This window comes from Octopus bimaculoides, chromosome 2, assembly GCF_046866305.1.
Source record: "Octopus bimaculoides isolate indiv1 chromosome 2, ASM4686630v1, whole genome shotgun sequence".
Lineage (NCBI taxonomy): Eukaryota > Metazoa > Mollusca > Cephalopoda > Octopoda > Octopodidae > Octopus > Octopus bimaculoides.
The window spans coordinates 117,108,803-117,123,103 of NC_142929.1; the positions used below are offsets into that span (position 1 = coordinate 117,108,803).

Consider the following 14,301-nt stretch of genomic DNA (forward strand, 5'->3'; position numbering starts at 1 on the left):
GTGTTTTCGCTCAATAAACACTCACAACGCTCGGTCTGGGAATCGAAACCGCGATCCTATGACCGTGAGTCCGCTGCCTTAACCACTGGGCCATTGCACCTCCACACACATAGTATAATGCAGTCTGAAATGCATATTGGCTGAGAAAAAAAAATTATCATGAAATGAATGCCTTTGATCATAGGCCTGCTGGGGTTAAATAACAACAACTTGAATGAAAATGTATCAGGAGATATTCAGAATATTAATATGGGATTTTAAAATGCTGTACCTCTTATATGAGGTGTGTTCAAATAGTGTCTGACTATTTTTTCTGCCAAAACTAATGCCACATGGACAAAATCCTTTGGGTGGGAGGTAACATCACTCTTCCTGCACACACATGAAAATTTTTGCACCAGAAAGCCATGTCAGTTCTTGGCTGTTATGCCAAGAATACTAACATGTAGTATGCATTCATCAAACTTAGGCTTTTACCAAACGCAACAAGCAGAGATATTGCATCAAGTTTTACCAAAAGTTTGGTGATACACCAGCTCAAACCATCCAAAAGATTCAGCAGGCTTTTGATGATGATGCCACTGGCATAACTCAGAGCAAAGAGTGGTACAACTGCTTCAAACATGGCTATATTTAAGTGGAGAGCAAGGTACACTCAGGCAGATCATCCACAAGCTGAAATGAGGAGCCAATTGAGAAGGTTTGGCAAATAACCATGGAAATCCATCATGTAACAATCCAAGAAATTGCTCACAAAGTGTGAATAAACACAGGATCAGTGCATTTCATTTTAATGGAGGATTTGTGCATGTGGAAAGTGTGAGTGAAATTCGTCCCCATGGTGTTGGTGGAGCAGCAGAAGTAACTCTGCATGGAAATCTCTCAGGATATGCTGGACTGTACAAATCATGACCCAAACTTCATGAAGACTTTTATCACTGGTGACCAGACATGGGTTTATGATTTCTGCTTGATGTCTTCAGTAATCTTGTGTGAACACAAAAATCCAGCAAGTGTAACAGCTGGGAACTGATGCAGCTCACTAGCACAGAAATTTTCATGCATGTGGTGGAAGGGTGGCATCACCCCCCCCCCCCCCCACACACACTCAAAGGATTTTGCCCACATGGTATTAGTTTTGGTGGTAAGAAAATTAAGATGGATATCTTTTTGAATGCACCTCATATAAGATGGTACAGTATCAAGGTGATAGTAAGGTGAGAAAAGATATTAAAAAAATGATAATTATAGGGATGATAATGTTAATGATGAAGATGATGTTGATAATGATGATAGTGATAACCATGATAACAATGATGGTAGTGATGATAATGAATGGCTGGTATGAGATTCTGATACCAAAATAGCTTCATTCCAGGCATTTCCATTATATCATGAAACTTCATTTCAGCAATGATGGAAAGGGGGACGGAGGCATGTGAAAGGAAGAAAGAAAGGATCAGAGTTCTGTATAACATTATTATTTGTAAACATTATGTTTCCTTCCATTAGCAATATCCTGAATCATATGTTACAGTGGTTTATAAACAACATATGTACTAGTCTGACATATTCTTCTATAATGTTGATAGCATGTTAAACTACACACACAGAGCTGGAGAGCTCCACCTACATGGGGTAGAGGTATGGTTTGCTAAATTGACATACCTAGTATGGAATAAAGGTGTGGTCTGCTGAATTTTACTCACTCTTGTATAGAATACAGGGGTGATGTACTGAATTATTTATACGCTTCATATATAGGCAGGGTATAGTCTGCTGAATTGACTCACCTCTGTATCGGGTAGAAGTGTGGTCTACACAAATTGCTTGATCCGTTACTGATACTTATTTGAATGTTAAACATTATAAGCAACAGTTTCAGAAAGAAAATTAACATTGTCACACTGAAGGAATTTGAACTCTGTATCTGTTACTTTCTGGACGACTACATTACTGATTATGCAACAGAACACTTGCACTGTATAAACAGTACCTGTATTGCTGGATACATTACAGAACACCTGTAATATCTATCCAGTAAGTGTCTTACTTGATATATAGCAGAACACCTGTATTGTATAACCAGTAATTACATTACTAATTATACTACAGGATATCTGCACTACATAAGCAATAACTGCATTACTAGTTACACTATAGATCAACTGCAATATAAAATCAGTAGCTAAATTAATGATTTCACAATAGAAAACCTGCATTTTATAACCATAACATAGTTGTCAGGTAAGCAATAACTATATATTCCATATCCTGTCAGAGAGCCAGCCAGTCTCTAGACAGTATTTATAATGTTTATTGTTATTTATATTCAAATCTTCACAGTTAATAATTTGATATATATTTTATTGACTCAAAAGAGGTCAATAAAATATGTAGTAGACTTCAGTGAGATTTGAATTTATAATGTAAAAAGACAAAATCCCTACCAATTCACCAAGCTAGAGTAAACTGTACTTTACACTGTAAGTTGCTTGGCTAAGATCTAGGTTAATGGAGCAGGGACGACCTGAAATTTAGGAGGGTAACTTTTCAAGGTAACCTTTGAAAGTGAAAATACTAGGATTGGCATAATGATCATATCAATGATGATAGGATGGGGATGGAGGTTTAGAAGAAAGAGTAACAGAAAAATAGATCAGATAACTAACCCAAATAGTTATAGCCTGCAAAGGATATAATATATTTCTATCATTCCATACTACAGTCAGACAAAAGGCTGATTTTTACAGAAACTGGGTATAGTCACTTGCATTGATTCTTAGTATGCTACTAGTATAAACTGCCTGCCTATAGGTTCTACCTGCCTCTCATCTTTTTGATTAGTGGCTTCCTATTAGATCACATTATCACAGCATGCACTGTCAGAGCTCTCTCTGATTCACCTTCTGTTAATTCTGGTTTACCTGAAAGTTCAGTTTTCTCCTTCATACCCTTTGTCCTATATGTCAATGACATTGCTATTATTTTCAATAACACTCACTCTTTGCAGATGATACACTCTCCTTCATACTTCCCTATATCAGAGCATCATCTGTATGAAACTCAGACATCACACATGGAATCAACCTTAACTTTATAAGCAGAAACCTCAAAAACATTTTCTAATGGGTTTCTACTAATCTTGTCTCCTTCAACAGTACAAATACACAATCACATATCAACAAAACATTACTCCACTTACACTTCATCTTGCCTTAAACACAAGCAGCACATAACTAGAGTCCTTCTAATAATTCAAATGCTAAGTTTTGAGCAGATCTCTCCTGCTAAATTCACATTCTTCATGTAGCAAATACATAGCTCAAAGATTGATTTCTCCCTTCTGGGCAGAACAAAAACTAACCCTCTCAAAGTTCAGTTGAAACCAATAATGGAATGCTGCTCCCACATTTGGGATGGTGCTGCTGCTACACATAAAATATCACAGTTTATATCCAAAGAAAGACTGCTCAACTGATTGGTATGAAGTTACTCAAAACATTACTGTCTCCTCCTCTCTCTACCTATTCTACTACAGCTGTAATAACTTCTAGAGCTCTGTCCTGGTTGGTCTCATGTCACACTGCTCAGGCATTTTCAATTTACTTGATTCTCTTCTTTCTCTCCTCACCCATGCGTTCAACCTCTTCAGATCATATACTAACAGCTATACTCAATCCTTTCTTCACAGAATGTTGACCTATGAAAATTCTCTCCCAGCAGTCATCAATTTTAGAAAAATTTAAGCAGAATTTTAACAATATCAATTTCAGTATCTGGAGGATTTTGAAGGCCAAGGGCACAGGCTCTTGTGGGATATTTTGTATATAGTGGACTTGTGGGATGTACTGTATAAGTGAACTTGTGGGACAATTTGTACAAAGGGAAATCATGAAAGATGGCAGAAAGAGGAATTATGAGACATTTTTGTATTATGCAGGTAGTTGTAGGATACGTTGCAAAGAGAAGTGTGGGGTGCTTTAAAACAAAGGAAATATGTGACAGAACAATTGGTTTTAAGACAATTAACAATGGCTTACCTTCAGATGAGGGTGCCTGTTCTTGTGCCTCATACAGCATATTCTTCATTACCTGTAAAGTGATAAAGAACCAGTTGAATTTTTTATTTGATAACAACAATATTGAACAAGGAAAACTGAATAACTGGAGATTATTTGGGTGTTAATAAGAAACTAATTCCTTAAGTTGTCAGGACTGTCTTCAGTCACCAGATAATTATTATTACAGAGTCTAATACACTTCACACTTGGGAAATACTTCTGTCCTCTCCTCTATGAAGTAGCTGTGTCAACATCTGTTATTAGTTATGAAGAGATGCCATAGCAATAGATAGTTGCCAGGTGTATGTCTGTGTGTGTGTGAGAGAGAGAGAGAGAGAGAGAGAGAGAGAGAGAGAGAGAGAGAGAGAGAGAGAGAGAGAGAGAGAGAGAGAGAAGATGTTTAGGCTTGTAGTTTAAGTATGTAAAACAAATAATAAATATCTTTAAAGTCTTGAAGGTAGTTTAAGGGTTAATGTTACTCTCTCCATAACCATTTCTTACAATTGTAAATCTGTTTCATTCATTATACTTTACTCTCTCTCTCTCATCATCTCACCTCAAATCATAACATCTCTCCAATTCTCCTTCAGTTATAGGAGCACCTTTAGTCTTGCAAGTTGCTGATGCCACAATTAAAAAGTATATCTATCAGTAGAAACCATACAAAAACAGACGTTGGAGCATGATGCAGTTCTCCAGCTTGTCAGATCCTATCAAGCCAACTAACTCATGCCAGCATGGAGTGTTGACATTAAATGATGATGATGATATAATGCTGAGCTTTTATTTCTAGGATAGCAGTGTATCAGACAAAAATCAATTACTGGATACATCACTAGTTTATATTAGACAACATCCCTATAGGATTCAGTGTGAAAGTTGTACAAGAACCAACAAACAATTATTCTTTCTTAGCACAAGAGTCTATCCTCATCAAGCGGATCTATAATCAAAGAAATTCCAGCTATTATCATCCTATTTTTTCCCTATGTGCAGGGAACCCAAGATCACATTATTTAACAGGTCCATTTTTTAAGATGGTAGGTTGTGATTTGAGGGAAATTTGTTTGATATTTCTAGCAGATCAGTTGATCATATAGAGGCTCCCTCATTAATTTGTGGTGGCCAGGTGTCATAAGGTAGTAATGCAAAATGGTGTTCCACCTGTAACATTTTTGAACAGAAGACATTTGAACAAGTCACCCAAAATATTCTCATATAATCAGTCATTTCTCTTTGATAATTCAGAAATGCAAATAGTTTTGAGAGTATGATGTGCTGCAAACTAGAAGACTGGTAGAAGTTAGTTGAGATGGAGGTGTTGATGATGATGAAGTGAGAATCTTACCTCATACTGAATGTATTGCTTCCGCCACTCAGGCGTGATGTGAGCTGCAAGATGTTCAGCAAACTTCATGCTGGATAAACTATCTCACAGTGTAAAATATCTGAAATATATACAATAGAGAGAAAAATACACTATTATGTAACAACAACAACAACAATAATAATCCTTTCTACTAAAAGCACATGGCCTGAAATTTGCGGGAGGGGACTAGTTGATTACATCAACCCCAGTGTTTCAATGGTACTGTATTTATGGACCCAGAAAGGATGAAAGGCAAAGTTGACCTCAGCGGTATTTTAACTCAGAATATAAAGACAGATGAAATGTTACTAAGCATTTTGTTCAGTGAACTAATGATTCTGCCAGCTCACTGCCTTAATAATAATAATAATAATAATAATAATAATCCTTTCTACTATAGGCACAAAGCATGAAATTTTAGGGGAGGGGACTAGCTGATTACATCAACCACAGTGTTTCACTGGTATTTAATTTATTGACTCTGAAAGGATGAAAGGCAAAGTCAACCTCGGTGGAATTTAAACTCAGAATGTAGTGGCAGACAAAATACCACAAAGCATTCTCAACACTTTCATCCACCTTTCAGAAAACTGGCTAGAAGACAACACTTCCTTCTCTACCCTTATTTTCTTTAGGCACCTCACTGCCTTAAAATAATAATAATAATCCTTTCTACTATAGGCACAAGGCCTGAAATCTGGGGGAAGGGGTAAGTCAATCACATTGACCCCAGTACTTGACTGATACTTAATTTATCGACCCTGAAAGGATGAAAGGCAAAGATGACCTTGGCGAAATTTGAACTCAGAACGTAGTGATAAGTGAAATACCGCTAATCATTTTGCCTGGTGTGCTAATGATTCTACCACCTTGTTGCCTTAAAATAATAATAACAACCATGTTACATGGACATGCGATGGCTTGAACAGAAATGAAGCCATTGGATGTGCAATGTTAGTGAGCATGTATGACAGAGTGGAAGTGTTTTGAGAGAAAAATTGGACATAAGAGGCATCAAATGTAGTGTGCAAGGGAGAAAAGTATGCTGGTATGGTCATGTGATGTGTATGGATGAGGACAGCTGCATAAAGAAGTGCTTATCTATAATTGTGGAAGGAACCTATGGAAGGGGTAGACCCAGGAAGACGTGTGATAAAGTGGTGAGAAATGATCTACCCTTATTTTCTTTAGCAAGTGAAACTTGAAGAAATTCATCAGGGATTGGTCAAAGAGAAAAGTGTTTGTCTTCAGCCTCTTCAATCTTGTCCACCATACAACATCTTTTGCAATGGCCACCAAGCATATAAAAACAGCCTTTCCTTTATGGTTAAAGGAAGACAGCAGGGTGATCTTCACAATGGATTCAGTTGACAGCTGGATCCATCCTACATGTGACAGCAAGTGTTTGACATAAACCCACAAGTCAGCAATGCTCAGGCACTAGACGAGTGCTTGCAGGACAGTCTTGTCGTCCTGCATACATCTTGGACATGCTTGGCTGGTGGCACTTCCATGCCTGAAAAGTTTTTCTCAAACAGGCAAAGCTCTCCGATAGCATTGCCAGGCTAGAGATTTTTGAAATTATCCATTGGTCCCGGCCTGAAAGTTCTCCGGGAAAGAGCAACTAGCTGATCTTCTTTGATATCCAAAGTCTCCCCAAGAACATCATTGCATTTTTCCTCCACTAATCCTCCTTAAAAAGATAAAGTGGATGTTCCACCTATCGCACTGTCTGATTGACTGAGGGTTGTGAGCACTTCAAGACATTCTACTTTCCAAATGTTCCCCGTTGGTCTCCGTTTTACCCAGGACTGCAGCTCCGTTAAAGAAACTAGTTGTGGAAATACATGTCTGGTGAACGGCGACCACACCTGTTCATCATCAAGGAAGCACTGGAGATGTCGTAGCCTCAGCGCATGTCCGCGCATCATCAACCGCAGCATGTCCAGGCCACTACGCAGCAGGTGCTGAAAGTAGATAGCCCACCTGACCATCAGGATGCTTCCCTTCTACAAGAAGTGGAAGAGTATATGTTCCAGTGTAATCAGATGGTGGCCAGGACAAGGCATGAAAGTCAAGTGATAGTAGATGACGGACGTGACATACGCGTTAGCCACCTCTACCTGACCTTTGAGGGGTAGCTTTCTCTCGACCTATTTCTGGGTGAGAGGAGTCACCCTGCTCATTACCTCAGTTTCTATCCATATGGAGGTCTGGACCGAACCAGACCCCAAGCAATAATGATAATAAGAAGAAACAGGAAAAAACAGGAAAAAAACCTTTTCAATACCATCAAGTTTGTGACATGGAGGAAATATTTACTAACATTTCAGGTAGCTCCGTTCATTATCTTAGATGATACTATCACTCTTCCAAAGCACACTTAACAAAATATTTCTCTTTTTATTGAGAACTGTTTCTTGTCATTTATAAAGACAATTACAGATAATTCCTATGAATTCTTGAGGTAATATTATAATTTTATATTAGTCAGTCCACTCTCAGCAACACCAAAACACTTCTCAACTTCTGTATTAACAACATCTTAAAAACAACCTTCTTAAGCATATCCAGAGATGTTGCCCATACTTGCTAAGATGTTCTTTTTTTTGTGCACATGATGTCACTGGACAGCTCCCTTAGTTCATTGCCTTAATAGAAGTTCAAGTTAGTTTCAATGACAAGAACAGATTTAAATAAAAATATCTACAGTTAACTAAAAGGTGCAGGTGTGGCTGTGTGGTAAGAAGCTTGCTTCCCAGTTACATGGTTCTGGGTTCAGTCTCACAGCATGGAACCTTGGGCAAGTGTCTTTTACTATAGTCTTGGGCTGATCAAAGCCTTGTGAGTAGATTTGGTAGACAGAAACTGAAAGAAACCCATTGTGTATGTGTGTGTGTGTGTGTGTGCGCGTGTGTGTGCACCTTTGTATTTGAATTTGTACTCCCTTTCATTGCTTGGCAACTGGTGCTGGTGTGCTTACATGGCCATAACTTAGCAGTTCAGCAAAGGTGACCAATAGAATAAATGCAAGGCTTAAAAACATAAAAAGTACAGGGATTATTGATTCATTCAATTAAAAATTCTTGAAGGCGGTGCCCCAGCATGGCCACTGTCTAATGACAGAAATATGTAAAAGATAAAAGATATTATAAGAATGTAAAAGTTGTGTACTCAAATCCGATGACAGTCAATGAGTTCTATTTCACTATCAGGGACAATAACAAAATAAAATGTTTGAGGTTAAATAATAATCATGGACATTAGGAAAAGTTATCAGATGGTCAACTTGCAGAGTTGTATTTACTTTAAAAATATAACATAAGCTATGGAAGCTAGTGCAATTTATTTAATAAATTCAATAAAAATAACACTGTCCATAAATAATTTAATAACATATACTATAAAGTTAAAATCATTATATAAGAGGTTAAGATTTATGATTAGGGGTTAGAGTTGGAGTTAATTTCTAGTTGAATATAATAATTTATAGTTAACTTCAAAATGATTTCCAAAACCATTGTTGTTAATTTGTTAATGTGTAATAAAGCTAAGCAAGTAAAGATAGTTGAATGTCTGTCTGAAGAATTAGGAAATATATTTTTTTAATGTCCACTTTCCCAAACTCACATGGAATTCACTGAGGCAGATTTTCTCCAGCTGGACACCCATCCTGTTGCCAGCCACCACCTGTTTCCAGGCTAGGTAATATATAGGCTAGACCAGTGGCAGCTTGTAGATAAAATTAGTGGGGGTGCTGCTTCAGAAAATTTTTAGCTGCTGTTATAATATTGTGTGAGAAGAAACAAACATATAAAAAGAAAATTTATACATAAACTTGATCAGTTCACATTTTAGCCACTGCTGAGTAATGTGTTTAATTTGTTCACTGCACACTGCTGCGAATTCCTCCTTGTTTTTCAAAAATCCCCCCTAAATCACAAAATAAGGGGGGAAAATCTGCCCTATTTTTCAAATCCTGGCAGTAACACTGTAGCTGGAAACAGGATAATAATCTAATTCTACACTTTATCCAATTCAAGAATATAAACACGTTTTTAAGCACAACACACATGGAGTCAAAAAGAAACACTACCTTTCTCCAACACACCAGGGTCGGCACTGATGAATGAGTGCTCTCTCTCCCTAGTGTGCAGCTTCCTATCTCGGACATGTGAGCATGCGCACAACAGCCAAACACCACATTGCTGGAACTGTGAAACACACAGTTCTATACAAGGATTTTTGTATTTTTTTCATAAACTAAGAGATGGTTACTGACATTAAGCTTAAGGATTATATAATGTACAAATATAAAGAAAGAATTAAAAAAAAAGGACTCATTATATTGAATATTATCAATAATATCGCGTGGAAATAGGGGATGCTGCAGTTCTGCAATGCCTATACACGAGCCACCACTGAGCAAGACATATCTATACAGTAGGATGGAAATGAACGAAACCACTTATATGAGGAAGATACTTGTTTACAACTATCATGTGATGACAAGGAAACACAAACACGCGCACATATATATTCATAATATATATATATATATATATATATATATATATATATATATATATATATATATATATATATATATATATATATATATATAGAGAGAGAGAGAGAGAGAGAGAGAGAGAGTGGGCTTCTTTCAATTTCCGTCTAGTACATCTATTCACAAGGCTTTGATTGACCTGAGGCTATACAAACACGTGGTGGACAAGTAGAATCAACAGCGCAATGAACAAAATAACTTGACGTATTTAGTTATGTCCCTTCTACACACTGGGTTCAAATCAGACTGAGGTTGATTTTGCCTTTCCACTTTCTGGAGTCAAGAATATAAGTATTTGTGTGAATATACATAATATGTCATCAAAGTTAACACCAGCAGCTGGCCCTTGGGTACCTTTAGCAGATTTTACTCTATTGCAAGCATTCAGTCCAGGGATTTGGTGTAAGGATAGTTTATGAATTATGGCTTGTTCCTTACTTTTCTCTTCAATACTCCTGGAGGCCTTGCATGCACGCGCGCACGCACGTGCATGTACAACGTCATGAGATCTATGCTTCCTCCTCTAAATAAACTAAAAAAACGTAATTGAGCATAACTTTGAAGGCAGTATCCCAGAATGACCACATTTCAACGACTGAAATTAGTAAAAGAATAAGATAGTTGAACTGCCGTTGAACTCTGAATGAAAACTATACTGTTCAATCATCTTGATGTTGTTATTTAGACACATATTAGTTCTGATCAGACCTAGTTCTTGAGCAGACCCATGCTCAAGTATAGCTGTGTGGTTACAAATCGTGTATTGTAACCAAGTGGTTTCAAGTTCAATCCCACTGCATTGTTTATCAGGGGAATATATCCTACAACAACTTCCTGATATAAAAGGACAGAAATTGTGAAGAAGCTGGTCATATGCATAAATAATAGCACTTAAATGACATCACAGTTTGATGATGATAATTCTTTCTGCTATAGGTACACAACCAGAATTTTAAGGGGAGGGGAGAGTTGATTACATCGAACCCCATTGGTCAATTGGTATCTATTTTAACGACCCCGAAAGGATGAAGGGAGCATAGTCGACCTCAGCGACATTTGAACAATGATTATACCATCTTTTATTCAGACTGTATCTGGGACTACAGTATACAATAGGCTTCCCTTTTTCTTAAGATGACACGGTATGGTTTGAGGGAAATTAGTTTGCTTTTTCAAACACGTTCCAGCCATCATCACTCCAAAATATATTTATCACTATCATCACATATAACCACTGACCCACCTCACTACCACCACCACCAACATACAGCCGCCACTACTACTACCATTCAAACAACTACCACCATAGCAACATGCAGACACCACAACCACCACCACACCAACGTACAACCATTACTAACGTCACCAGTACTATCGTTATTGCCACCACCATCACCACCACCACGACATATGGACATGATTATTATCACCACCACTACGATACAATAACCATCACTAGAACAACACAACCACCATTACCAAAATCACAACATACAAACACTATCATCACTATTACTGCAAACACAGTCACCACTACCTCCACCCCCCAACACCATCATCCACTACAATCATCCGTCTAACGACACACTTATTTCTTCTGTTGTTCTACATTCAGATGTAATCAGTACGTATCATGTGCCGATTCACTTTACGCAATCTGCAGTGGCCTGGTTACGGGTTACAGTAAGTCCTTGAGAAAGTACCACCAAAATTAGGTTGAGGTGGAGAATCCCACTAAATCCACAGACGAAATCTCTAAAAGTTCATTAAAAAGAAGTTTTCATTCTTAAGATCTAAATAGTTATTTAATATAACTTGCAAACGTGTGAATTCGTTACTTTAAAGATTCGTTATTTTTCTCGGCGCAGATGAACCTCTACAGGTTCTTATTTCCTAGCTATTTTCTCGTATTAAAAAGGTGTACTCACCACCGTTTTTATAAGGAAATCATTACCTATATAATATTTCCTTCTGATGTAGGTATGAAGGAATCAGGGTCTGTAGCAGCTGTTTTCTCCAAGGGCGTTAGCAAAATGGAAACAAACGGCCCAAAGAGAATCGAAACAGGGTCACAGACTTGATGCACCAGTAGTCAACCTATATTCTTTTTATTTAGTGAAATAAGTTGCTTTCAAAGAGCATTGCTTAGGTAAATAAATTAAATTTCTTTCTGCATAAATGCTAAGGTTTATGTCTCACGTAATTACAAACTTAACATACATAGGTACACATGGCACAATATTTATTGCGGAGGGGATTTGAGATTATGGGACAGGGCTTTCCAAGGGCAAAAAGGAGCGAAACAGCGAATCGAGGTATGTCTCGATTATCCGACAGTTTTCTAATCCGCTACGATGCTCTCTAGATACATTAAATTTAATATGAATATCTTTTGCCACAATACAGCACTGCCATTTAATAAGGAGAAAGTGGGTCTTCTTGACTGAATCGAACTCAAAGACATGCGCAAAATTTATCGAAGTGAATGTGAGTTAGAGGACAAACAAGGACCCAGTAGTAATTGCTGATATTAATGTTTTGATATTAATATTATTAGTAGTGGTGGTGTGAACTTAGTGCTGTTGTTAGCCCCGAATTAGCCCTGATCGAGCAGACCTATGATCAAAACCGTTCCAGTCTTGCCTTTTCATATCTAAAACTACATTATAAAATGTGCCCTTTCTTTTTAAGTCAATAAAGATGTGATTTGAAGGAGATTTCACTGATATTGTCTTACAGGTCGAGCATACTCGCCGGATTGTATCTAGTAGGTAGTGGCCATGGAAGGGTATTATTAAAGTTAGTAATTAAAAAGCGAAAGGATATAAACACATCAAAGTAACAACTTAATACGATGTTCATTATGACTAATGGTGAGGTCGCCTGGGCGGGGGAATGCATAATTATCAGAGATTATGGTGTACATAGTCACATCGGAAGTGTGCGTAGAGTGCATACGTAATATACATCAAGACAATATATTTGTATGTTTAGAATATATATAGGCAAGTGTTGAGTGTACTTAGAGTGCATATAACGTAATAGTGTATATAAACAGGACTGTAGTATAGAAAACGGATTTTTGTTGAAGGGATGCGATCCTGTGTGTGTGTGTATATATATATATATAAGTGTATATGATATACGGATACGTTTGCAGTATATGTGAAGTGCATGAGTGTGGCTTAAGGGAGATTTGACAGCTATTTCTAGCCGGTAGTGCGATCACGTAGAGATATCCTCATTGGCTCGTGTAATTGTGTGTGAACACTCAATTATATAGATTTGTGTGAGTAGCAAAAAGAACAATAACTTGTAAACATTCCGCGGCAAAAAACATAAACAATGCTGCAGATAAATAAATAGATACATGGACAAACACATAGATATATTGAGACAAACAAATAGAGATAGATATAGGTAGAGTCAAATAAATTAACATGATTGAGTGCATATGAAAGAATAAGAGAGAGAAAGTAGGAACAAAACGAGATAAATAGTTCTGCAGAGGATGTAAATAAGAAATAGAACAAATTGGTAACTTACTAAAGCTTTTTCATGTGCGCAATTATAATATACGAAATTAACGTTTCTCGTTGAGATAAGAAGCATCGATATTCTATAGTTAAAAAATATATATGGCTGCAGTTATCGGTAGCTATAAACATACAAGGATAACAGAGCTACAATGGACAACCATATCGTCCCAGCTTCTAAATCAAGAATCATTAAGCTAAGCTCGATGTTTTCACGATTCTGCTAAACGGATGTGACGTAATTACTACATTCAACTCCCGTCCCTCCCATTTTCTCATCATCTTACGTATTGTCCGGTTACATTACCATCAACTATAATCTTTTTATTACAGCTACTTGTCACCACTGTCTCGCACTTCACTTCAACTGATACATAAATATACTGATGTTTTCTTACTCCTCTTCCTTCTTTTCTTTCTGTCTTCTTTTTCACGTTAATTCTCTTCAACCCCTTCGCTCTCGCTAGCTTTTTTTTCGAAACTTTCTTTCTCTTTTCTTTCTTTCTTGTCCTTCAGCATTATTCTTCCTTTCTTTCTTCCTTTTTTCTTCTTTCTCTTTTCCTTTCGTTTTACAATTCCCACATCAGTCACTTTCATTATTCCAAACTCATTAAAATTTTCCCTGCTCGTCAAAAATACACTTTATTGCATAGCAATTTAAGTTCAATTCTTTCGAGATTTGGACTTATAATATAAACGGTCATAACTAAATACGGAAATTTATCTACTCATCTATGAATCCTACCAATACGCTCCCCACTTATT

General features: G+C 37.1%; 1 protein-coding gene across 1 annotated transcript in view; it reads right to left on the reverse strand.

Moving 5' to 3' along the window:
* The window catches only part of LOC106879349 (solute carrier family 53 member 1), a 39,357-nt gene extending 25,586 nt beyond the window's left edge, over positions 1-13,771 (reverse strand). Inside the window, exons 1-3 of the mRNA XM_089347586.1 lie at positions 13,547-13,771; positions 5,413-5,512; positions 4,044-4,095 (exon numbers count right to left, since the gene is read on the reverse strand). Of these exons, the coding sequence (XP_089203712.1) occupies positions 4,044-4,095; positions 5,413-5,481 (121 nt within the window). The 5' untranslated portion in view covers positions 5,482-5,512; positions 13,547-13,771. The remainder of the gene's footprint in view (positions 1-4,043; positions 4,096-5,412; positions 5,513-13,546) is intronic.
* Positions 13,772-14,301: the final 530 nt, after the last annotated feature.